The 27,436-nt window shown below is 39.7% G+C and overlaps 1 protein-coding gene across 4 annotated transcripts in view; it reads left to right on the forward strand.

The window, feature by feature from the left end:
- col4a6 (collagen, type IV, alpha 6) overlaps positions 1–27,436 on the forward strand; it is an 86,629-nt gene that overhangs the window by 31,420 nt on the left and 27,773 nt on the right. For all 4 annotated transcript variants that reach the window (XM_026352476.1, XM_026352474.1, XM_026352477.1 and 1 more), the window contains exon 4: positions 16,348–16,425. In XM_026352476.1, the coding sequence (XP_026208261.1) occupies positions 16,348–16,425 (78 nt within the window). The remainder of the gene's footprint in view (positions 1–16,347; positions 16,426–27,436) is intronic.

Genomic DNA, 27,436 nt, shown 5'->3' on the forward strand with positions numbered 1-27,436 from the left:
ACATGGTTTTGGCACAGGTTTCTTTTTGAATTTAGTCTTTAAAAGAAATGTCTTCTACATTTAAATTTAGGGTAGAAAATCACAATTTAGAAATCACATTGGGATAAGACACAAAACCCTGAAAGTCCTCCAACCAACCAAATAAGGCACCCGTTAAACCTGGCCTCCAAATGTATGTTAGATCTTAATAAATCCCTTATGATGTGGTTCACACCCTGGGATCCAAATTTGCTGCTAACCTTTAATAAGCAGCTTAAATAAAAAGCTGAAAGCATAAAATCAGATGGCATTGTCCCAAAAGAGCATTAGAGTGCTCTTTTGGGAGTGGCAACCAATTTTGAGTCTCCCTGCTCGAGTTACATTCCAGATAATACTGCACTGAGTTACTGCAACTAATACTGCAAGTGTTAGTGGAGCAGGATATCATAAGATGTTAGGTTTAGCTTGCAAAGTTAGCCATATTCTGAGGTAATAATACATGTATAAATCACTAAAAGTAGGCCTATAAGAAATGGCAACAGTTATTATGCTCTAAAGTTAATGCATTAACAAACAATACTTGTGTTGTAGTTGATACAAAGTAAGTTTGATCAGCTTACTGTGTTTGTGACTAGTGTCATTTATAACATTGCATCATATTATATGGACGGATTTTATGTGTATATTTACTTAAAAGTAACTTCAGATGTAAACTTTAGAAAATGCTAAAGAAAACACACAGAGGTTTGCAGAAACTCGAATAAAGGTACTGTAAAATTGTACTGAAACACTTAAAGAAAAGTACTGTGATGTATGTATTATATTTCTGTTTAGAAAATGCTATACGAAATTAAAATTGAAGTAAAATAGCTATAACTGGATATCTATAATAACTGATGTGTCTTAACTAAAACTGCGGTCAGTGTCATAATATCTTCAGTTGCTGTTTCTCTCTTCTTGGTGACTTCCTGTCTTATCTTTCAACAACAAAGCAACATTAATCCTAAGTAGAAACCATCTATGTAATTATAATAATTACATTCACAAATATGTTGACAATCTAATTATAGCTTCAGGAAACCTTTGAACTAATGAAACTTTTTGTTACAACCGTAGTGCCTTATATTAAGAGATATTTGTCATGCTTAGGCAACCCAATTCCCATGAGGGAACGACTTACGACTTATTACCTAAAGTAGAATTATCACCTTTCTGACAGTGTCAGTAAAAACAGAGTTATTATAATCTTGTAAAAACAGAATTGCATTAGATACAGTTTACATAGGTGTACCTAATAAAGTGGCCAGTCAGTATATATACATGCATTTGACATGACCCAGGAGGAAATGCTCCCAATGCAGCCATACACTGACACCTCACTCCACATGTTTGAGGATCTCGTTTGGTCTCCAATTGAAGGGCAGTGTTTCCATTTTAGCCAAGTATCCTACATATTCCTTAGCACATTCTTGTGCCCATCGCAAGAATACTGCAGACTGAGACGCAGTATGTGGTGTGATGTTTATTGCGAAACACAGCCTGGACTGGCACCACGGACACTGGACACAGTTAAATTACACATTATATGTGAAAGGAATACTTGCCACTCACACTGCAGTGCACCTAGATACCAAAAGGGGATGATGGTAAATCTTGGTCATGTAAAGAAAGACCAGACAGGTTCGCTCTGTGAAGCACATTTATTCGTCACTATCTGGTGTTCAGTGCAAAGTGACATGAAGGAGCCTTCTTCTTTACTTACAATGTTGATTGTGGTTTCTGTGAACCACAGCATGGACGTACAGGCTTAAATGTAAGTTTTATAACATCTCTGAGGGACAACCTCTACATTCACACTGTATGTGTTCACATTGCGTGCAAGCATACATTGTGTTTGTCTACTGGTACAAGTAGATTTAGTCAAACGCTCATTTTGCTTCAACATGCCAAACCTTGCAACCTCTTTTTGATGAAAAACGTTTCATCCCCCTAGTCCAACGTTACTGCAGGCGAATCGTTGTCTATGGTATCCAGATTGATGTTTGGTTAATAATAAAAGTATGTCAACACAGTCTAGCCTCCAGGTACCAGAGATATTTCCCCACTGTTTCTGTTTCATACCTGTGTTAGAGGCCGCTGAGGGTACCGCAGCTCTGTTGTAGCATGCAAAAAATATTCATGGAACCTGCAGGATGATGTATGTTTTTTTTTTCTTCATCACTTTAATTTAAAACTCTATTGCACAATAAATATAAACTGCAAAGAAGAGTACCTTTCTGGCATTGTACACACAAAGCAATTTCTTTCCAAAATAAGATGCACAAAGAGGAGTTTTACTCTGAAAACACATAAAGCAGTTTCCTTCCTGTTCTAACATACATGTGTTTTTTGTTACAGTTGAACAACAAGAGTTCTGCTACAAAATAAGACATGAAGTAGCATTTAATTCTGACTTAACATGCATTAAGCAGTTTTGTGCCAAAATAAAATACCTGTGGTTTCACTGATGTATAGCAGTGTCGTCCAGAAGTTAGATGCACTAAAAGTTTCCTTTGAAGAAAATGGGTGCAAAACTGAAATAAATCTGAAATAAACTAAAGCCTAACTAAAGATTCAACACTGAAATTTACAAAGACAGTTTAGTTCTAAAGTGTAACAGAGTAGGTGGAATTTAAGGGAACTCTAAATAAATAAAAACACTTTCAGTATTATGAACAAATCCAGATCTGGCCAAATTCGAACACTAACCTTCCCCGTACTTTATTTGATGAACTGTAAACCCAGTAAGAGAGATGTGCTTGCAAAAGCTTAAGGTGTTTGCTTATGTTAGCCCGATTTTGCATTAGTTCTTTAATCCGTGACTTCCTTTCCCTTTGCCAGTCTCACCACCTTAAAGTGTGAGCCACAGGAAGGAGCTGCGCCGCCTTCAACAATGTCACCTACAGTGCTTTACTTTCATCGTTGTTAACCACATCCTCAGCTTCTGTTAAATTTACCTGAAGAGCTGCTTCTTCATGCCTGTTGATTCACGTGTGCATGTTGCTATAGGATCCCATCACTAGAGAAAGAGCTGTCTCTCTCTCTCTCTCGCTCGTTATTTTATGTCTACTTGTGTGTGTGTGTGTGCGTGCGTGTGCATGTCTTAACATCCGGTAATCTCTGAAGTGTGTGATTTAGTAGAGAGACCTTCAAGGGAGATAAAAAAACGTAAAGCTCAGCTAGGTCCAGAGGAGTCATCTATAAACTATTGACTTGCCTCTCTGGTTTGTCCTTCAGCGACAGCAGCATTCCTCAGTCGGAGCTTTTCTTCTCCCTCACTCTCCGTTCTGTCTGCTTTCACTGCTTCAGGCTGTATTTTACTGGTTCCCATCAAAGTCTAATGGTCTGTATGTAACGCTGTTGTTCTTCCACCGACCCTGGCCTCCCCCAACCCCCCCTCCCGTCTCAGTTTCTCACACACACAATAACACACAAATGCATTCACATAGATGCATGCAGTCACACAAACCTAGATGTGTGTGCAGCTGTGCAGTGAAATGCACACCTGACTGCATGTTTAGGGGAAAAAGAAATCACAAAAGAAGGTGTGTCGGGGGTGATATTTTAACCTCACCATCACCACACTGCTTTAAGAAACCGATGAAAAGCTGATAGGCTAGAGGCGTAAAAAGTACAGGGGGGGGGTGCGTGTTTATAGCATAGCTGGGAGTTTCTTTCCCCCCAACAGGCTACTTATATGTTGACATACCTGAACCCTGGTTACACTGTGTGTCTGTGTTTTTCTGTCTCTTCATTTGTTTCAGTGTTTTTCCAGAGAATCCCACACACGTCATGTCCCTTTTTCCACTTGGCAGTCTTTATTTGTAAAAGCATTACAAGCACTGAAGGCATTTTCCATGTATAGCTCCTCTCTGCTGTGTATATGACTGCATTACTACAGATTTCACTGCGACATCCACCTTGGATTTTAATGTCTGGCACAGTGGGGGTCGTCAGAGTCAGAATTCCCACATGGGAACATGGCTAGGATTTTCCCTCTGTTTCCAGATTTAATGCTAAGCTAGGTGAATATAGTTCAGAATTTTTTCTTCAGTTTTTTGGTTATAAAAATGTATATTTATATTTCTTTGCTATATCTTGGAGCTTATTTCAAGTCTTTACTTTACTTCACTTAGAAATGCTCCACAGAAGCAAAGATGCCATTTTACATTCGACACTTTTATCCATTTCAGTGACACCTGTGGAGCCTCTTTCAAGCTGCCAGAAACATCCTCTAACTGTTTAAAAGGGAAGGGTTGTTACACTTTAAAATATTTAGATATTCTTCTAAATATAACTCAACGGCTTCTGAGACTAAAAACTAATTTAAAAAAATACCACACAGACTGAAGAAACAGTTTTTGCTTTAGCCGCTCTCTAGTTTATGAACAGTCTAGAGGTTTATGAACATGTTGGCCAAATTGATGACACGTGGAAGCAGCTTCACTTTGCCTTTGTCTCTGTCTATTGTATCCTACGGCTTATTTTGAGCCTTTAGCTGCTCTTTACCATGTATGGGGATTTCCCTGAGCTCTAAGGTGTCCTTGAACCATAGAGAAGTTGAGAAGATTCACTCAGAACTCAGAAGACTTTAAATGCACGTTTACTATTTTAATATATTCTGAGAGTTTAGAGAGAGTGTACAGAAATTGTCACACTCACCTTACATGTCCTGTCCATTTAAGGACATCGTGCTGTGCTGGAGCACAGCATTTGTTAACACTACAGCTCTCATCACATCAGAGGAGTCACTCGAGCCTTCAAAGTAGAGTCACGTTCAAAAAAGTGCAAATTCATAGAAACAGTTGCTGCTTTTGTTGCAGAAATGCTAGAAAATCAATTTTTCTAGCATTTTTACATGCAACTCAATGAATTTTATGCGTAAGAAAAGACTGACATCACCCAATGAAGACTGAAGCAGTGCTGATATGCTACTAATAAATATCATGTAGAGCATGCACATACTGTTAAATTGGGCAAAAAGGCAGGAAAATAAGTTACATTCATCACGGTGATCGAAATTCAGGCCAGTTGTCAGTCAGCTTCCACCATGTGTCTTTGAGCAAGAAACTGAATCCCCACCAGCTGATTGGAAACTGACCCTTATGTCTAACCTTTTTGTAGAGGGTGAAGGAAAAAGGCAAACCTTCCTGTGCTTTATTTATTTCACCTTTATTTAACTAGTTAAATTCCATTGAGATAGTAGCAGGTTTTGACTATGCAGTCCAACCATCCAGGTTTAAATAACCAAAGAACAGGGGAGGTTACACAACAGTTCTCGTTAAGAAGCTAAAGTCAGTTGAGACAAGTAGAAAATGAATCATACATAGAGTTTACTTTATCACAGTGTATAAGCTTAAACAACTTTAATTTTCCTCAGCAAGCTATTTCAAGTGACTGGAGCAGCAAATATGAAACTTGTTGGGATAATAGAGAACAATAGCAACATCTGTGATGTTTCTATGACACACTCCCCACCCGTCTGGGCCTCCACGCAGGTTAAAACAAACACCAACGATTATTTCAGGTATCACGTGACACAGGTGTGACCATAACAGACTTTTTCTCGCTGAATTAGTCATAAAAAAAGCGACTCGATGGACTGAGGCTGCCGGTAGTTAATCAGGCGGGTAAAAGTAAAAACGTCAGTAAAACCAGAGGGGGCATCTGTTGGGATTTGGCATCACATACACGCAGACATGCAACCAGAACCCTTTATAGCACTAATAGGGGTGTATCAACACTTCCTGTTCAACTTTTGTGTTTGGATATATGTCTGATATATCATGCTATAGAACCAACAGTGGCCACACCAGCAGACTGCGGTTTCTGCTCTATTATTAATGTGGTGTGTAAGTGTTTGCACAGTCACTTCAACTTCTATAACCCAAAGCCAGGGAAAGCAAGATGTAGACACAGCTGAAGGATTTAATGAGAATGGCTCATCAGAAAAAAAATTTTGTCTGCAGGCATCACTGCCTAAAATTCAGAAATAATAAATTTGATGGCAGAGTAACACTTGTGCTGAGCTGTCTGCTGGATGGATGCTCTTCAGCCACAACTAAAAGGTTAATCAGGATTGTGGTTAGTTTTGTTTTGCCAACCTGTCCTGACTCACTGAAGAATTAAAGAAGGCGAGGTCAGAGGAAATTATTGGATTGATGGAGGGGATGGGCAGAGATAAAAACCAGAGAGGGAAAAACCGAAGTTTGTCAGAGGTCAAATTTCGGGAAGATATCCTGTGTAGGTACTAGTTTGTTCCTGCTTTAAACTCTCCACCTTCATCCAGTGGGCAGCTTTATTGTGACCTAAGTATTTCAGTAGAGGCAGAAAAGTAATTAAACTACAGCAGGAGAGAAAAAGAGGGTAAAAGTGATAAATGTCAAAAAAGTCTGAACATCTGTTAGTGGCTCCACTGTCAGATCAGAGTGTGTGTGTCTTTACTTCAGGTGTGGAATTCAGCAGAAATGAGGGACGTCACATGCACCCAAACATGCATTAGGTGCTCTTTAAATACATGAAAATACACACTACATCAATCTGTCCATGCATCTACAACTGCTGCTGCTGAGGAAACACACACACACTCAACTGAAACTTGTGCCCACATTGCCACCATCCCTCTATTCACACAAAAAAAAAGCAAAATAGAGAAGTCCCACCTTTGTTAGTGAAATATCTGTTGCTAAAAATAAGCCCTGATTGTCAGCAGCCTTTTGGCAGCAGGATATGCGAGTGCCCGGCGCTGTTTGGCACGGTGTTGGGATACAGTGAGGGGATGTGAGGTGCTCACTGGCTCGATGCCTGTGAAGCTTTTTAAGAGCATCATTTTTATAAAGTCTCATGAAAAAAGGAGTTTGGTTGTCTGTGTGAGCTACAGTGATTTCTGACATGGTAGTGGTTCAGGGTAACTCTGATGACATAGGATTTTAAAGGATATATGTTACTCAACAGTAGTGGAAGGCTCACATGTAACATGCAACATACAGTATTTACCAGTTCACATAGAAGTGACGTTACCCTATGGTCCCCAACTTCAAACTGGTGATAAGGTCATGAGGATCATCCTCAGTGATCTTTAACACACTGTCGTCCTGACACTGCCTGTAGCTACTGTGACATACACAGACAAACAGTACATATATACCTGTATATGTACACACACACACACACACACACTGCGGTGTTAGGAGGCATTTCTCCTTTCACTTTTGGGACCTACTGATCAGTTTACACTTGTTGTTTGGATGAAACCTTAAACTACGCTGCACTTTCTGTGTGTGTATGTGTGTGTGTGTGTGTGTGTGTCCACAGGCCTCTTTTTGTTAAGAACGGAGCTATGTGACAAGTTTCTTTGCTCTTGTGATGGACATTAGGTGTGTCTCAAGTTTCAGACCTCTAGTATACAAGTTGTAATTGCCATTGTGGTGCATAGACAAAACACACACACACACACACCCTGCCCCCAGTGCTTTTTGCACATATCCCTCAGAGGTACAAAACCAAAATCACACAGGTGGATCTTATTTCAGGGTATTTTCATCATTCAGCGGTCCCTCCACTCTTTCTCCTCCCCCTCCTTCTCCTTTCTCACACCATCACTCCCACCTGTCCATCATTACACCCTCTTTTCACCTCATATCCACTGCAAACCTTCCCTCCACCTTTTCCAACTGTTGCTAATTCAGTTTAATTTTCTCTCCTATTATCTTTTTTTCATCCCTGCATTTATCTCCCCTACCCTCTTCAGAAGTGCCTCACGCCCCTCCAGGCGCAGGGCATTTAGTGTACTTCAAAGCAGTGATTATCACAGCACTTATAAAGAGGGGTGGGTACTGTCACTTTGCGCGAGTCCCTGAGTGTGTGTCCTGAAATTGATTGTAATCTACATTCAATAGTTTACAATTATTTCACAAATAACCTGAAAAAGTAATTGTTACAAAGCAACGTTTTTAACAGGCAACTCTAAATGCATATCAAAAAAATATACTGTATCTTATCAGTCCTTAAGTTTCAGATATTAACACAGGAACAAAAGCAAAAGCAGCAAATCGTCACATTGAAGTAACAAAAAAACAGATAATCTTAAGAAGTGACTGATTATCAAAATAGCTGCTGATCAACTGATCAAATAATGAACTAAATGTTGAAGTTTTACAGCTTTCTTATATTAAACACCATTATTTTGTAATGTTTCTAGCATTTTATCCATCACTAGAAATCTGTAATCTTTACCAGAGATGGGTGGATGTTTTTTATGTTGTATATCCCATAAATATAGGAAAATAATAACATTACAAGTGCTTCAAACGTTTTGCATTACCAACTTCATGCCCCCCCCCCCCCCCCCCTATGATCCTTGTGTTACAATGTGAATGTGCAGTGTAAATATTATTTTTAGCATCATGTGTCTTGTTGGATCTGCTGAAATTAAATCATACCCTCTCCTTTGTGGGCTAATAAAACTCCCCTGCACTCAGTCTATAGTAAATACTGCCTTGCACTAAATAATTTGTCAAACTGTCTAAACATTTTGTGCTCAGATGTAAAGTTTGTTCTATCAACACTTGAAAGAGGAAGTGATTTATTAGAGTAATAATCCTTCACTGAAATAAACACATGTTGAACAGTGAGCGTAGTAGCAGGACGTAAGCAAACCCAGAGGCTGAAACACAAGCGGGATGTCAAGTGGGATATCAACATATTTGCCCGACTTTTAGCCAGATTGTCTGAGTTAAGCTTAAGAGTTTGACCATAATGAGCACAAAGATGCAAAATAACTAAATATCAGCTAAAAATACGTAGAACAACAAAGAGTTTTTTACAGGGGCCTTGCTCTGAGGCAGTCACTGAAACTTAAGCAACCACTGATCTCTCCATTTCCACCATTTCTATGTGCCAATGCGTCCTTCTTTTCAGCTCACATTGGCCATCAGTGTGTAAATTTCTTCTAAATGTTGTACGCTTCATTTGCTCTGTTGATTTCATTGTTCTTACTCATCTTTATCCTGTCCAGACAAAGACTTACAGTTTGCTTTGGCTCTGAACCAACTCTGCTGTTCTCTCTGTTTGTATCAAGGCTACATTTATGTTACACACATCTCAGAGCTCTTTTTATTGCTGTCATCATTAGTCTGGCATGAAGCTGACGGTTGTTGGTTACTTTTGCCAGTTTTGCCATTAGCAAGAATCTATCTGCACGCTGCGCTGCACAGGTTCATTTAAAGTTTGCCTTTGTTGAAAGGTGGAGGATGCCCAGATAAATTAACACCTTGACCGACATATATATTTTCACATGAAATGCTAATTTATTACATTATAAATCATTTCTTTTGGCAGCCAACAAGGTGAATGAAACAACGGAAAAAGCTTTTAAAGCCAAGAGAAGAGCTACAAAAGACATTTCGTTGCTGCATCAATGACTGAAAGAATTATGTGATAGTCATGTTTCTGTACTCGAGCTTGTATCATATATTTCTGCTTAATTCAGATTTAAAAAACACATTTGTTCTAATACCAAGCACACGACTGTAACACTTGTTGACCATATGAACTTTAAAAATGATACACTGCTTAGAGACTCGCCTGGAGAGAAGGCGACAGAGAAACAGGACCCACAACGGAAGCTCACATTTTGATGATGCGGCTGATGGACGGCGGCGTTAATATGAGAAGGGGGCCGAGTTGTGAATCTAAACTTGGAACATTAAGAGAAGTCATCTCAGGGAACCTCCTCCTGTGAGGTCATACTGGTGACTGGTGATGGTGTCAGTTGTCAGGGAAACAGCAAACTCAAGTTAATGTCAAGGATGTGGAGAAGTCGAAGAAATGTCCAGTAAAAGCCGGAGTGGTGATGTTATTGCTCAAGTGAATTGTAGATTTTTCCAGATTTATCCACTTTCGAGGGTTCTGGACATGAAAACACTGCCAACAAGTGGTGGCGGGTGCTCATCCATTGTGCAGAAAGTATCACAGATTCAGTGCGTTCTGGCATTGCAGATTAATTCTCCTTTCACTAGCTCAGTTGTTTCTACACACACGTATGTACTCAGTGAACCGAGCAGGGCTGAAATACCAGGCATGGGACCTGAGGATACACCACATAAACCCGTATTAGTGGCATTAGCAAAAGCACTTGACTTAGCTTCTGTGCTGTGTATCTGCCTGAGATATGTTGACCTTGAAAAAGACATAATAATATTACTAAATTAAACTAAGTCTTTACCTGTGGAGAAAAAACAAACAAACACAGAGAGCGAGGTGAGAAAGGCAGGTAGAGTCATAATCCAGACCTAATAGCAGCATTTGTATTGCATCATGACGGCACTATCCTTAGCCAGAGGGAAGAGAAAGAGATCTTCATGTTCGTGTCTGTCTGTCATTTGGATTACCATTTGGAATTACTTCTATCCCACTACATTTATTTCTCATAAGAGTCATAGACTGCAGCTAAAACGAACCTCTCTGAAATAGCACAATATTTAAAATACTCATGCTTGTTAATGGATCGATAATTGAATTTATTGATATCACTCTGACACTTTGTATATAATTAGTACTCTTACATATGGCACTTCTAGTACATTGTAGTAATAATGTTTGTACCTTAAGCCTTTAAATTTTAACTATATGACACGTTGCTTTGTAACTTCCTTTGCAGTCAAACATCATTGATTTGTTGATTGTTTTTTATATTACAAATTTGAATCTGAAGAGTAACTAGTGACTAAAGTGATTCAATGAGGACTAAAAAGTACGATATGTCCCTCTGAAAGGTAGTGGAGTACAAGTATGAACTAGTACAATTCCCTTTCTCACTTACACAGTAAATACTATACTATTGATAGATTTACTTAAGTAAAAAGAAATTATACTGTACACACACACACACACTGATTTACCTGTTATTGCCTCCAACTGATATTTAAACAAAAATATAATGTAAATGATTGACAGTGTTACATATTAACTTTAGTTTTCCAGGTTTGCAAAGTCTGATTTAAGTTTCATGCTGTGTTTGCGTGTCAAGGATTCGTCTGTTCTCTGTGTCAGGGCAGATATGGCTCTTGGAAGGCGCTTAGCTTCTTAAATCTTACTCCCCTCTGACCCCGACGGGAATGCGACATAATGCAGCACTTCTGGATTTAGAGTCCGTCACATTAAAAAGTTTCACAACGTTAACACAGTCTTAACAAGGATCAGAGCTTGGCAAAAGTTTCCATTATAGAGTTTACCGTCTGCTTATATGAGTTTCCAAATATCCACGACATACATCAGTGAGAACTGAACATGAAAGGAAAGTCCCCTGTCTGAGGCGTATGTTTCCGGCCCTTGATAAACAGTTGTTTATCACTGTATTTACATTTACAGGCATGGACCATGTCAGCTTGCCATGTGCAACATCCTGACTGGGACAGTTCTTGCGTCACTAATTTTTGTCTTCTCGGGTTAAGTTATAGATGACCTCAGTCCAGCTGGGTGGTCCACTTGAGGGACAACAAACCCATATACACGTGAGCTTGTGTACAAGTACACAAAGCATGCACGCGGGCTTAAATATGTTAACACACACACACACACACACACACACACAGACACAGGGATTCAAATGCGTTCAAACCTACTCATTTTTCCCTTGCACCTACAATCCCACGTTTGTCTGCTTATTCACATACAGCTCACACATGGATTCACACACGCAGCGCGGAATAAACAGAAGTAAACGAGAAATGTTGGAGGTCCCAAACACAGCTGGTTGGTCTCCTGTGGTGGATGTCAAGGTCACAGATGGACCAGAGAGAGAAAAGAGTGAAGGAATATGATAAATGAAGGAGGAAGAGGTTGGAGGGAGGAAGAGGAGAAGACAAAACAGAGAGATGTGGTGAAGAAAAATGGGAGGGAAGAAAGATAAGAAGAGAAGGACATTACAGAGAGGGAAGTGATTCCTTTTCATACTCTTCTTATCTCCACCTTTTATTTTTTTTCCCCCATGTCTTTATTTGCAGAAGCCGTCACGGCCTCTCATCCCATTCGTCTTTGATTCAGGAGTCAGGTAATGATTGAGTCAGGTTCAGGTTCAGGTGAAAAGTAAAGAGAGTCTTCGAGGTTCAACAGTATTTCCACATTCTTCTCCTTTTTTTTCATGTTCTCGCTGTCACTCACTGGATCTTAAGCACGTTTTGTTGTTAAGAACTGACAGCAGCTCCCCCTTTAAATAATCAGCGTGCTCACTGGTGTGTATTGTACAGTTTGACAGACAGTAAAGTCTGCACTCCCATTGGTGGTTGCAGTGCGATCACGTTCTGACTGACGGGCGATGGAATAAACAGGGTCTTGCAAAGCATAGTTTTTGAAACGTCATGTTACAGTATGGGCTGGAAGTACATTTACCAAACTATTCATACTACATTTTACTAAAAAGACAGATGCATGCAGCAGAAACTGTGGTTCATCAACCACAAATGTTAATTTCTTTACATCAAAATGACACAAGAGGAGTGTGAAGAGTTACTGTTCATTTTCCTGCCTCATTTATTCCTTCAATACCACCAGCATGCCTCTCTGTCCATCAACCAAACCACTGCCACCATGTTAAACCACAACATATAATATCTGTATATCTGTAGTATGAAGCGTGCTAGACTTTATCTCTCTCTCTTTTTTTTTTTTTTTTTAAACAAACCGTCTCTCTTATCTCGTCACGCTCTGTTGTGTCAGCTTAAAGCTCAGGAAGTGCCATATTCTGTATACCATATTCTGCGTAACCCTAGACTCAACCTTCATCCGGATAACATCAGCAGACCCTATAGGAATGGACGGGCAAGTCCAGACGTCAGCCGATACCCACGAGCTGCCACCGTCAGGTGTATATACTGCAGGAGGTTAAAGCAGATGGGTATTATCGACGGCTTTTAAACGTTTCAGTTAGGCGTACATACATAAAGGTGTTTGAGCAGTAAAAGTATGAGCAAACAGTGAAGATTGATGGGTGAACATTACCTATAGCTGAAAGACGCATAGCTGTGTAATGCCAGGATGACAGAACAGAAAAAAGGAATAATGTATGTGAACACATTGTAGAATTTATCCAGGCAACTGGGAACATGCCTGTTCCATCGTGTCGTATCTGGGAAAGTTTGCTAATTAGGAGCATTGTGTGGGTGATGTACGTTCCTCCAGTATGTCCATGCATGCACCAGGGTTTACATTCCTTGAACTTAAGCTTAGTACAGTCAGCTCAACCGAATGACAAAACAACTGGCTGCCAACACAATACATAGGAAAATGTAATGTAATACAGTAATATGATAATAAATCGTATAATTAGTAGGGATTACAGTTTGAAGTTTAGTAAATACCTTAGTGATTTCTAAATTAGTGTATTGCTCTGCTAGCTCACTGTTTTGTAGGTTGTTTGCTGTTTTACCAGCATTTTGTCAGGGTAAACAGATTAATATCTGTTTTGTCTCTGTTGACAGACTGGCTGTGAAGTGTTTTGGTAGATACAAAGAGATGTGGTTAGCTTCCCCATAAAGGACAGGACTCCTAAGTTCTCCTATTTATGTATTATATGTTCTTAGCTGGATCAGAGTTTAAAAGTCACGTCACACAGTTTTATTTACCTGATACATTTTTGTAGGAAGGCTGCAAGATGAAAACTTTGGGTTTAGGTTCAGGATTACAGACTTGAGTTGTCCACGTTCTCACAGGTATCAAATTGAATTTACAGCATCACCTGTATTTATAAATCTATATGCAGATATATATATCCTGCTCCCTGTGCCTGTGTTAATAATGATGATAATAATAATAATAATAATAATAGTAATAATAATAATAATAATAATAATAGTAATAATAATAATAATTCCTTATTTTGCATCATCTGATGTTGAACAGTCTCCCCCGGGCGCTGGCTTGGCATCTGTTTTCCCACATCATCATTCACTTTTAACTCTGGGTGGGGACAGAGCAAAGTGTTGATCACTGCCCAAACACATTTTTCACTCTGCTCAGGTGGAGGCTCAATTATATCCCGGAACAATAAGTAGTTTCAGTTTAAATCAGCCTGCACATCGGATGATACCCGAGGAAAAATTCCTGTTTCTACACGAGAGTAACATGTTATATTCAGAGACTTCTAACGTTTAAATCATCTTTTTGCTTAAAAATCCTTTAAACTACAAGCAACGGATCTAGAACTAATGCATCATGTCTTTTGATGTTCCTTTGTTTGTACCCTTAATGCTCCAAATCACTTCTATTTTTAGCTTCTTGTCACTTTAGCCTCTTTGCCAAAGGTTTAATTCGAGTCACTCCCCCTTTTTTTGGTCTTCCTCCATTTCTTTCGCCCTTTTCCTACCCCGCTCGCTCTCCCTTTCTTGCTCTCTCCATTAGTCCAAATTTCACTGTTTCCCTGCTCACGTTCTCCCTCTCTTGCCCTCTTTCTGTCATTGTGATTAGAGGAGTCGAGGAGATCAGAGGGAAGCAGTAGCAGCACCACTGACCTTTCCCCTCCTTCTCTTTCTCTCTCTCTGTCTATCTCTTTGCTCTGTGCCAAGCTCTCTTTCTCCTTGTGTGTTTTCCTCTCTTTCCTTTCTCCACCAGATTTCTTTGTCTGCAGCTTTTGTGGATAGATGGCATAGATGTAGTACTAGTAATCTCTTGACTGGTAGAAGCATCCCTTTTTTGAGTCCCTCTGAAATTGAAAAGCCTGAACTGTGTGTCTTTTGTCCAGCGTTGAAAGTGAAAACCATCAGAGCATCTTGTGTTGCAGTTGTTGTGTCTCTTGTTTTTAGCATGAAATAGAAACTTGTCACTTGCTGTAATATGAATATACAATACAGATGTGTTGAAGCTACTGGCAATGTCAACCAGGATGAGTGTGGCAAGTTAGTTTTTCCTCCTTTATGCACACATTGTCAAATCACATCTTGCTTTGATTCCAAGTTGCCATTAGTTGGCAAGATGGTAAAGAGGTCAACAGAGAAAGGACAAACGGTAAAACCTTTAAAATGATACAATTACTCTTTTCCCATTAACTTAGAAATATGTCACAGGAGCTGAGACAACACAGTATTAAGAAAAGGCTGACTAAGACCCCACAGGGTTAATTATTGTTGAGAGGGGCACCTTTGAGTAATAGAGGCCCCCAGAGTCCCTCTTTCTGCACGTGCCTGTTAAATTTCATGTGAAAAGTAATTTCAGTATTAAAATCCAGTCAACACCCTTTTTGATAAAAAGTGATCAGTGTAGCTCAAAATTAGAGAATGAAGAGCATCTTCAATAACAATATATATACTAAATTTAATAATGATGATAATGAATTTGAGAATGATTAGCTTATATTCATACTGTGCTTCTAACTCAACATTTCTCAGATGCCTTCACATGGGATACCAGTCTTTCCCAGGCCCAGTAGACTATAGGTGATGATTACTTACAAGGGTCCTAGAGGATCCTTGACCTCAATTAAAGTAGATATGAACACTCACACACTGTGGTCATATGTGGTCCAGTCAACACCCTTTTGTCCGCCTCCCGTCCGTCTTTCCCTTCCCCACCAGCAACCTTTCATCCACTAATCACATTGAAATACCAGCTGTGACCTTTGAGTTTGACCCCACAGAGACCCCCAAATCAAATGGACTCATATGACACACCCGCTCATATTTTCACGCACAGGTACTCAAGCATGCAAATTAATTTTCAGTATAAGTCATGAAGGGCGAATGAAGTGCACGCATTTAAACAGTTAGATTCACACATTTAACATCTATAAGCACAGAAATACACAAAAGATAAACAGCACACTGGTACACTGCTCATGATGTGGTCCATCAGCCTCCCAGACACCCAGCATGTGGTGCAGAGGTTTTCAGAAGCTCACGTTTCATTATTTATAAGCTGAAGAACCAGATAGTACATGTTATGTTTGGATATGTAATTAGATTTGCTCATTCAAAAGTCCTGCCCATTTATCAGTCACACCTAGAATCAGCTTTGACTGGATCTAAGCCTTTCCCAAATCCCCGTTTAAATCCCTGTGCTTCTCTCCATGTCTCACTGTTGCAACTCTTTTTGATTCAACTCCACATGACTCATTGTGTTGTTACCTGAGTTTCACTGTGTACGTCTGATGCAGTGCCCTCTCTCACTCTCTCTGTCTACGGTTGCTTGTTTTCTTTCGTTCATTAAGAGATTTTAAGAAGCAGTGAATTGGTTTTGCCCAAAAAGCAGTGACACACCTTGGCTGTCAAATGTCTTCCACTTGTCACATGTACTTCCCGTGCATTTGTCCTAATCTCATTCTCTGTTTATTTTCTGCAGGGTGCCAAATTTGATGAACCATGCGCTGGCTTGGATTGCAGCGGAGGATGCAGGTGCAACCCTGAGAAGGGCAGCAGGGTGAGTCATGTGTCATGTGTTCAGAGCTGCCTTGGCTCTTGTAAAATCCCACGCTATGTTTCCTTGAGCTCTATAATCACTGCACATCACCATTTGCATGTTTATAATTGCAGTTGTCTTTACAATTCATTATACAGAATAAGATTTTCTACTTTCCATTCCTTCTCACACAGAAATCTACTTTTCTTTATTTGCTAGTTGCCAAACCAGCCTATTAAGTTCAGTTAATTTTACTGGTTCTGACACATTATGTGGTCCACAACTGCTGTATTCTGAACACCTTAGTTCATTAAATCTCTCCGGCATCTGAAGGCAGCAGCCATGAGTCTAATAAAGAGGCCAAAGTGTCCAACTTGAGACGCGTCTCGCCAGAACAACTGTCCACCATGATTTAAAACAGGGGCAAATTACACAAGACAGCTTGAAAACGAATCCACACACATCTCTGCACATATCAGTTTCCATTTTTATTCTTGAAATGCCGCACACGACAAATGTATATCACATATATGTTTGGTGGTAAAGTACAAGGAGGCATTCGCCCCCAGTTTTCATACAAAACATACTTTTATTATTTGGCAACAAGCCTTTGACTGTGGGGCTCCTATTTTAATTTACCTCTTCACATTCAAACCCACAGACATTATCTCTATTTGACATTCATCAGAGCTTGTGTAGTGCATGTTTCAGCAGCCCTTATCTATAGGCTGCATTGTAGGTAATAACACTCAGATGCATGTAAACACAACACAGTGCGTGTCTTCAGGCGATTAACTCATTTTCTTGTCATCGCTGTTGTGAAATTAACATCACTTCTGTTATCAGTGATATGCAAAACCAATGTTGGCAGATGAATGCTCGTCAATGTATGACTGCACATTACTAATATATACTGTGTGCAATAAATACACTTTAGGTAGGTTGGTAGGTTTTTGCTCATGCTTTCTGTCTGTGAGGTGTTTACCGTTCAATAGTTACAAACAGCAGCTGAGCTTTTTGAGTGTCAGTTATGAGAAACGCTTTTTGGTTATGTTATAAACCTCCTAACTTCATCTAAATTCCTCTACATCAACAAGCCTCAAGAAATGTTTCAGCATTATCAGGTCAGAGAGACGAAGGCTGTGAACATGGAAGTGGAAGGGTTTCCATGTGTAAATAAAAATGTGATGTTTAAAAATGCAGATGCTACTGACAGCCAAATCTAAAAGAGAGGAGCTGATAAAAATGTCAACAGAGCTTACTCATCTTAAAAAAAAAAAAGAAAATGTACATTTATTTTACAAAATTATATATATATATATATATATATATATATATATATATATATATATATATATATATTATTGTAAAATAAATGTAAATAATAATATAAATAAGACATTGTTTAAGGGTTGGTGTTTGTTTTTTGGATGTGGGAGCAGTGTTAAACATCATTTAATTCAGTATTTTGAAAAATACAATGCTAGACTTCAGTCAGGTTGTGACTGAAGTGATAGATAAGGCAGTGTGGGACAGTGGGTAGTAGTTTAAAAAATGAGGGGTACCTATACATGTCCTCCCCACTCCCTGTGCAAATTACGCCCTTGAATGCTGTCATTTTTGGCCACTCTTTCTTATACTAATAACCCCCTTGTCTCTGTCAATTACATTTTCCTGATAAAATGACAAAAAGCTGTGAAGACCCAAACCCGAGCTGAAACCTCTTTGTGCGTTCGCCTCTGACTAAATCCAGACTAACTGTAGCCCCACACTGTCACACTTGGTCTATTTCTGCCTGTATCCAAACAACAATTACTGTCTGACACAGAAGCCTACACTTACTGCCACTTATCGTACGCCACTTTAAGTAAATAATAGTGACGAGCACCACATTACTCCCAGGTACCTGTAAGTAAATGACATAGCTCAATAATACCACCTACCTCTATATGGGCCTCCTGCTGTATTACCTTCTTTAGTCTCCATGCTGAGCTAAGCTTATAGTATGATTTATATTTAACGTGCACACATAGAGGTCTGTAGTCTGTGAAACCCCTGGTTTGTTAGCGTAGATTTCGAACTGGTATTGGTCCATTTACCAATAAAGTAAAACTAATGGTCAAAGTAGCAAGTACCTTATGAACCTTAACTGAGAGTAATAGAAGTCCAGATGTTTTGGCTCATACTCAGAAAAGCCAGTAGCTCTTGTGTCTTGAGGACACGACACAACACTGATCACAGAGCAGGACTAGCTCACCAGCACATTATCATATAAGTTATAGATGTTTACTTCAGCGAAAAAATGTGGCATGAAGACAAACATCCAGTAATTAACTCCTGAAACACTTTTTAAAATGGACCAATAATGTGTTAATGACGGTATCAGAGGGATGCAGAAGCTTCTTTATCTCATTTTCTTATCTTCTACAGCCTTTGAATCCATTAATGCCTCAGTAAGACCCTGCTCCCCTTAGTGATAGTTCAGCACCTACACAAACACAACCAAGACACGATCCAGATGGTGTGGGTTGGTTTTAGTTTGCTGTCATTATTATTAGCCAGAGGGCTTTAGTTTTACTTGGACTTAAAGTCTTGAGACTCTTTACTTTAGTCTTTGCTGGCTTTAATATCTGTCATATTGAATCCATTAGGCCCAATAACATCCTCTCCTACTGGTTAAACCCTGAGGGTCAAAGCTCCGTTTTACGGATGACAGGTTAGTGTGTCAGGGTCAGGAAGTGTGTGTTTTATTTAATTTTGTCAGACCTCCACCTGTGTCAATCGGAAACAGAGACACACAGAGAAACACTACTTCCTCTTGAAAAGCTGCCAAAGAGGTCGGCTCAACATTTTCAGTGTCCTGCTGGAGTAAATTTGCTTATCTGATCATTGTTCCAATCACTTAACACATGATATTTATATGTTAGGAACATACATTGTGGTGACAGTAATCATTGGTGGCGATATGTTTAGAGGCGACATTTGTTTTATGAATGAACAAAATGCTGCTGTTTTAGCAGAATCATTCAGAGAGGACATCTGTCCCACCGGAGGCTGGAGTTCTCATCCTGACTCTCATCTGGGGTTAGCTTCAGGCAACAAAACCACTTTTCAGGTTAGGGAAAGATGATGGTTTTGGTTAAATGTTAATTATAATGAGAGGTACCTGCTCCAGCAAATTATACAATGTTGACACAAAGCCATTAGCAGCAGTGTGTGTGTGTGTGTGTGTGTGTGGGAAGGAGAGACAGACACAGAGGGAAGTAGACAACAAAGGGGGAGCAGCAATAAAGGATGAAAAGAGAGACTGCAGTGTCCACCCCTTTTAAAGTGATAGTGGATGTGTGTTTCAGCAGAGTTGCAAGATAAGGAACGAGGGATGAAACCCCCCACCCCCCTCCACGGGGCCCCTCAGTGAAAGACCACCTCTATCTTTGAATTCCTTTAACCCTGCAGCAGGTAGAGGGAGAAACAACATCTGCACAGGAACAGAAAGAGAGAGGAAGTTGGAAGAGAAAGATCAAGTGACCACAAGAGACGACTTATCGTCATTTTGAGCCTAACAAGACAAAACTATAAAAGAGAAATACAATAGGGACAATTACAAACAAGTGACTGTATCAGTAAGAGAGAGGCAGAAGAGGAAGGACATGATTTGTTTTGCTGATGAATTTAAAGGACCATTTTAAACTTATTAAACAAAAGATGTTTTCATCTCATTTTTAGTATCATCACCAACCAACAATGACTATGCACTGTTAAATGTCTGTCTCCAACCTTAATTGTCTTTGTTTTACGGTCATTCTGGACGTTTGTGGCAACATGTAGCCAGGCGACACCTTTTGTATTAAAGAAACATGTCATCTAGTAGAGTGATGTGTGTTTTTTTGGGACTACAGAAGTCTAAAGCACAGACAAAATATCCTAATCCAGGCTGGAGACTGACAGACATTGACCGACCTCATCCTTTAGTCTTACAAATCTTAGAGGAGAGAACAAAAAAGGGAAATCAGTCAGATAGGAACACATGTTTTCTCACACACACACACAGAGTGTTCCTGATCGGGCAGAGATAATCTGTACCATGATCCCAAGACAGCCATTACTGATGATTTTGATCTGTCTTCTGTCTCTCCTTGTTTTCCTACATACCTCCATCCTCTCGTTCTCTCTCTCTTCATGCGTTCTCTCGTCTGCTGCGCTTGTGATTATTCAGCTTGTCTGGGTTTTGCAGAGTGAGCCCATCCCAAATGTGGGCATGTATGTGCGCGGCGTGCACGACCATGTACCTACAAACCACACTAATGTACAGGACAGTGTTATCTGTAGTGTCCTGTCATCCAAACGTTTCTCAACACAACACAAACACACACTCCTGGGCCCCAGTGTGGCATTTTATCAGGCTCTGCCTCCTTCGGAGACCAGCAGTCTATAAAAGGTGCTGGGCTTTGTTTAGACTTCACACACACACACACTTACACACTTGCGTTAGAGCAGACATTTTATCTCCTATTGTCCAAAATGTCTTGACAAGCAAAAGCCCATCTCTTTGTCTTGCAGTTTGACCCGAAAGGTGCTGCTTAGCTTTGAACTCCTCTTAAATACACACGCACCTGACATTTGTAGTCCCATGTCCCCAACAGACACAGAGTCGAGTCAAGGAAAGGTTAAAGGTCACAACCAACACAAAGGCCAGGGCAGGCCACACTGTCAGCGGTCACAGGATCACAGGCTCAATGAGAGACAGAGACAAGTGTGTGTGTGTGTGTTGTGAAGCAGCTTTGTCCGACATTATCTTTACCTTTTTCTGAACCTTCTGTCTGTTCGTCTGCTCTCATCACTCTCAGCTCTTTACTTATTTGCTATGTTGATATTATTTTTTGTCATATTTAAAGGTAAAGTTAAAACTAACAGTCAAACTAAAGGTGGATCTGTTGAATTGAAGACCTGTTGCGAGATCATCTGTCCTTCATTTCCAGTGCGTACTACTGCCCTCACATGGCACCTTCAGGAACTCATGTGTAAAAATACATTATACGATGCTACTGTCTGCTACAGATTGGCTTATTTACTGCTGTAGAAAATAAAAGATTTGGTCAGTTTATATCAGTTTGAGATGTTAGGTATATTTTAAGTCAGTGTGAATTTAAGGTTCCTTATAGTTTATGTAGCTTTAACCAGTGTGTTGCTAAGTCATAGTGAACTAAATAGTGACTAATATGTCCCCACAACAGAGTCCATCTGCTGTTCAAAGACACAGAAAAAGAAAGTAAGTGATCGACAAAATCCAGATATTTTAGCTTTGTATATTTCACTATTCATACACATTGTGGATGAATCTCATGCCATAAAACATTTATATGAGTAATTGCTCTTATTTAAAACCTACACTGAGCTACACAAAGATCTTTTCATTGCAGAATGCAGTTCCAGTTGGCACAGTGTTTGTTTCAATCATGTAGGTTCAGTATATCTTAGGATTTACACAAAGATGTACATGTACAGGAATGTGCACAACTGGTAATTAGTGATTTTATAGGCTCTTGTGTTTTGATGGGATGATGAGGGCACAGTTATTTATGGCATTTCCACTCACGACATTCACACATACACATGCATAGTTCCCATAAATCAAATCTGTCATACGTGACTTCTTTTTTTCTTTTCTTCTCAGTCAAGTCAAAGACTCTTAGCCGTGTAAATGCCCTTCACTTTCAAACTGAACAAAAATACTTAAGAATGTATATATATATATATATATATATATATATATATATATATATATATATATATATATATATATATATATATATATATATATATGTGTGTGTGTTTATACGTGGGCCTCATTTGCAGGATGGGTGAGCGTCTGATTGTATCTGTTGGGAGTACAGGGGCCTCTGAGGGGAAAGAAACTCTCTGCTGTATTTTCTATCGCTGGACTTTTGTTTTGAAAAGAGTGGAGAGAGGAGATGAGCAGAGGAGGAGAGTCCCACGCTGCTGATGCAGACACACACTGATACAGAAAATATGCACATTAGTATTAACAAACACTGCAGGAATCTCAATCCCCTACCTATCTAAACACAGCTGGATGGAGCCATTTTTTTTTCTTTTGTCATGCGGACAGGAAAATGTGGCCATGTCCCTTCCCTTCACCTAAACAGAAAAGTGAAGCAGAATCATAAGGTTCCTGCTCACACACCAAATGCAGTCTCAGGAAAAAGTACTACCTAAAACTACCTTGACTTACTTTGACTTATGTTTATTTTATATATCTGAATTAAATCTGAAACATGTTTGTCATATGTCACACTTCACCATGGTTCAACACAGAAGACATTTTGACAGATAATATAAACACTTTAGACTGAAGTTCATCAGAAACTTGGATTTTATTCTGAGCTGAGATTTAAAATTGTATTTTTATGCCAGCACATAAGTGAAAATGATCTTCAGTCTTCTCAGTTTGAATTTAGGATGCTGGTGCTGGGATTCATGGGCAGAAAACTAGAAATCATGTTCAAATTCAGTCAAGTAGGTTCGATGTTAGGCTGAATAGGTATGATTTCCGTGGGGTTTCACAAACAGTCTTCTAATTCAGTCCAGAATTAAGTTCTCGACAATTTTCAAGTTCTAAAGAAGAGGAGCTTGTGAAAATGAATCTAAATTAAAATCCAATCCAATCCAAAAAATGTGAAGCAATGTAATTAATGGTGAAAATCTTTTTTTTGACATTTTTTATTACCACAGCTGTTTTCATATTGTTCTCACTGTCACTGCCCTATAATGATCTCTCTTGATGATGCTCTCTTTGCTCTATAGGTGATGAGTCTACCATCATACCAGCGTGAAAAAACACATAGTTTAATAGCAGGCCTGGACTTTTCACCTTTGCAGTTGTTGTACTTTACGTGATGGCCCCACCTTAATGGTAGCATGGTAAAAAAGAACAAAACTCTGAAGATCCTCTGCTGAGGAGGGTTTTCTCAACCGTTTTTTTCCCTTTAAACCTTTAAAGGTTGAAACGAGCACTACATGCCAGTTCCACCTGCTTTTTGCTCTGTGAGGTTGTCATCGCCTCAGGCTAATTTCAGAGGTGGACACATGTCTAACGTTTTCACCTCAATTACACAATTTACGTGGTGTCTATCACTGTGGGGTAGAAAGCCTGTGTATTTTACTGAAGGCACGAAACACAGATCCACGCGATCACTTTTTGTAGGAACCTTGTTTATGACAACTTTTTAATCCTTGTTGATAACTTGTTAAGATATATTATGTTGACAAAACAAAAAACTCAAGGATATCTGTCGAGGGAGGTGGTCTGAATCCACCCATCATCTCCTTGTGCCGTTTCTGTATGTATGGCAGCTGATAAAACACCACAGCTTTATGACATCATCACTGAAGGGCCTGCTGCCTTCTACTGGGGCTTTTATTGGAGGGGAAAGCACCTGGATGAAAAGAGAGAACAGGTTGTTTGTTTAATGGTGGTCATCAGCACAAACAGATGAATCAGAGGTACAGAGGAGGGGTGGGAATCAGTCTGAGGGAGCATGAAGGCAGGATAAACAGTCTGTGGAAGAGTGAAAAGCAGGGAGACACTGCTGCTTTCAACTACTGATAAGCATATTATGTTATTCGGTTTGACATTTGTGATACAGTCCTTGTGTTTTCAGCTGATGGGTTTAGACAGTTTTGGACAGTTATCTACCAAAAAAAAAAAAAAAAGCCTGACTCCAGGAATAGTTAAAGTATAAACTTTAATGTTTAGAAGTAGACAAAGGTCACAGTCCAACACTTGATGGCCAAAACCTTGTCCAATATACCAACTATTTTTGAATTTGTATGTCTTTATTTCAATGTATTTACAATTGCCTAAACCTAAAAAGCCAAACTCTGTGTATATCACTCATCCTGAGCAGGACAAACATGTCTGAGATAAACAAAGGTGTTTGGGTTTGCAGTCTGGTCGCCGAAGGGGACAGGACAGGACAACCTAAACATTCCCATCTAGTGAGGATTTCCCTTGTTCTCCAGCTGATCGCTGTTAGAGCTGCTGACTTTTTAGTTAGTGTTTTCACTTGTTTCATCTGTAACAGCGTCAAAAGTCCCGGGTTCTAGCTCTGCCGTTTTGTCAAGGTCATTTGAGGTTCTGCCGAATCATGTGTGTGTTTGCAAACTGTAATTGGGTTATCAGACTGCCTTGCTGATCAAACCCAAAGACCCTACATTTGCAGCCTCTCCGTCCACTTTGCTCCCATCACCTTCTCCGAGTGAGCATGCGGTGTGACAGCAAAAATCTTCCACCCCAGCACACCCGGCCCTCAGAACAATGCATCCCCATAAACCCTCAGAGAGCCCGAGGGTGTGTGCGCGTCCACGTACACGCGTGTGCATTCAGAAACAATACACACACATCGTTTGCGCACAAACACACGCACACGGCGGCTAGAATCTGTCTGTCCAAGCACTCTCCTCTATCAGGAAGTGAGGTAGGCCTGATGGGAGCAGTAAGTCCAGAGAGCTTAGCGACCCAGAATAGGCTTCATTGTGCCTTTTGTGCTGAAGGGGATTTGAGCCTACAAACTGACCAGTCTGCTGGAAAGTGATGAGGATGGAAGGTCTGGAAGAGCCGGGCGGAGACCCGACAAGCTGGCATTAAAACAGACAGGGATGCCAATTGGCAATGTTGTTTGTAGTGAGACGGCATCAGGACTTGGGGAAATACTGGCATGGGGCATAGATTGCTGATCAAATTTGTCTCCATGTGAATGAAAAGCAGAGTACATCCAAGTCTTTTTAAGTCTCTTTTAGGTTAGTGTTTGTATCAACAAGTGTCAACGCTAGTACAACCTTGTCTGGAAAACACTGCCCAGTCACAGATGGCACAGAGACGATGTTAGTGACTAGCTGGTGAACAAAGTGAAGCAGACAACATGTAGAGAGAAGGATATTTGGTGGTCGAGACCAAACCAGAGATAAAAGGACTTACAGTGGAAAAGAATTTTGAATTTGCATTAATTTGTCATAAAATGTGTCCTGATCTTCATCTAAGTCAAAAAGATTAACAAATAAAATGTCCCTAAAATAATAACATGAAAACATTCTGATCTTTCATGTCTTTATTGAACAACCATAAAAACCTCAGCGTGCCAGTGGAAAAAGTATGTGAACTCTTAGAATTAATAAATGGTTGACCCCCTCCAAGTCGTTCCATAGCACCTCTATTGGGTTGAGGTCTGGGCTCTGACTTGGCCACTCCAAAAGATGGATTTAGCTTTTCTGAAACCTTCCTGTGTTTTGGGTCATTGTCCTGTAGCATCACCCAACTTCTACAGAGTTTCAGCTGATGTACAGACTTTCTCACATTAAGCTGATCCATCAAAGCAGGAAAACTGTTTAGATATTTGCACTGCTCTGTAGTAATCTAAGAAAGAGTGATGCAGAATGAGAAAGAAGGAAGGTGAGAGGATATTGGAGGATGTGATCCCTGTGGGACCTCTGCATATTTTCCCTGGGTGAAACCAGGTGTGAGTGTGAGCCAGACAGCTCTGGCAGGTTGCCTTTACCTGGCACAGCCCTGTCATTACTATTACCTACCTGCCCTTAGGCCATGTGGGCTGGAAACAGAGCTGCAGTGTGGTGTGGTCAAGGCTAATCCAGGATCATTGCCACTTTAAAAGCCAAGTGCAATAAAATGACTTTTGACTCTGTGGCATCACTGCAGTCAAAAACATGGTTACGTTTCCTTCTACACGCTGTCGCACCCGATATCTAAAGATGTAAAGCTTCTTTGGTATCAAATAGCTTTTATATGAAAAAAATCCTTATTATTTACAGTACAGTCACTTCTTTACAGTAACTTCCTCACAAAAGCCCACAATTAAAGTTATCAAGTCTCCATTGTAAATTAGGTTTTCTGGCTTCTGGTCATTTGCACTTAACAAATCAAATCAAATTATTTTAAACACCTTAACAAAGCTAATCCTCCAAATTCAACACAAAATTCAACTTTTAAACAGCACTGCAGTCAAAAAAGAAGGAAAGGAGGAGTGTTTAATGGCGTAATGTAACGTCTGTATATGTGACTATTGTAAATGTCCTTTAATCTCCTTTAAGGAAATCAGTGTTAAGGTGCACCACGGCATCCTACTGCAGGCAAGCATGAACGTGAACTGTAGCTCTATAAATAATCTATAATAATAAGTATTACATTCATTTCATTTGTCTGCGTGACTTCTTGAAGTAAATTAATTTATGACCATATTTTACTGCAGGGTGGTAATGAAAAGTTACTATTTATGTTGTGAATTTTCAGACTTTCACTCTAAACCCTCCCTCCATTCTTCTCTTCTCTCTCCTAACTGTGTTAACCCATAAGAACCCAGAGCCATTTCTACTAAAAGGAAAATTGTGTGGGATATGAAACAAACCAAATTGACCACGTGGACCACGTTTCTTAAAGTGTTGGTGACTCCCAATCAAGACAAGTATATGACACCCTAATTACACGTGGGTAAAAACACATACGCCACATGAGAAAGCTAAACTGTCCAGCACAACAAGACATCAAGTTCTCCAGGTTGCATGCTGTGCAAGGTGTAAATTAAAAAGAAACAAATTTTTAACAAAAAAACAAAACAATGTCCTGGCCTGTGTTACCTTATTTGCCACAGGCCGTTCTTATGGGTTCAATTGCCTAAGATATGAGGTAATGGCAGGTTGTCAGCAGTTGAATGTGTGTCTACATTCATGCAAAGGAGTCCTGCCTCGTACAAGAGATATTCATCTGGTGTGTTCATTCACTCACCTTTAAAGCAGCACTAACCCACCTGTTGTTGTTGTGTCTGTGCTGATGTACTGTCATCATGTGGTTGAGCTTGAGTAGTGCAGTCTGTCACATACACCATACGTACATCAATAAAAGGGGTGAAGGTCTCAAACTGGATTTTGGGTTCCTTAAACGCCTCTTTTTTTTTTTTTTGCTCTTAAATATCACAAAGGTGTTATCCTTTAAACATGAAAT

The sequence above is a fragment of the Anabas testudineus genome, chromosome 18, assembly GCF_900324465.2.
Source record: "Anabas testudineus chromosome 18, fAnaTes1.2, whole genome shotgun sequence".
NCBI classification, from domain to species: domain Eukaryota; kingdom Metazoa; phylum Chordata; class Actinopteri; order Anabantiformes; family Anabantidae; genus Anabas; species Anabas testudineus.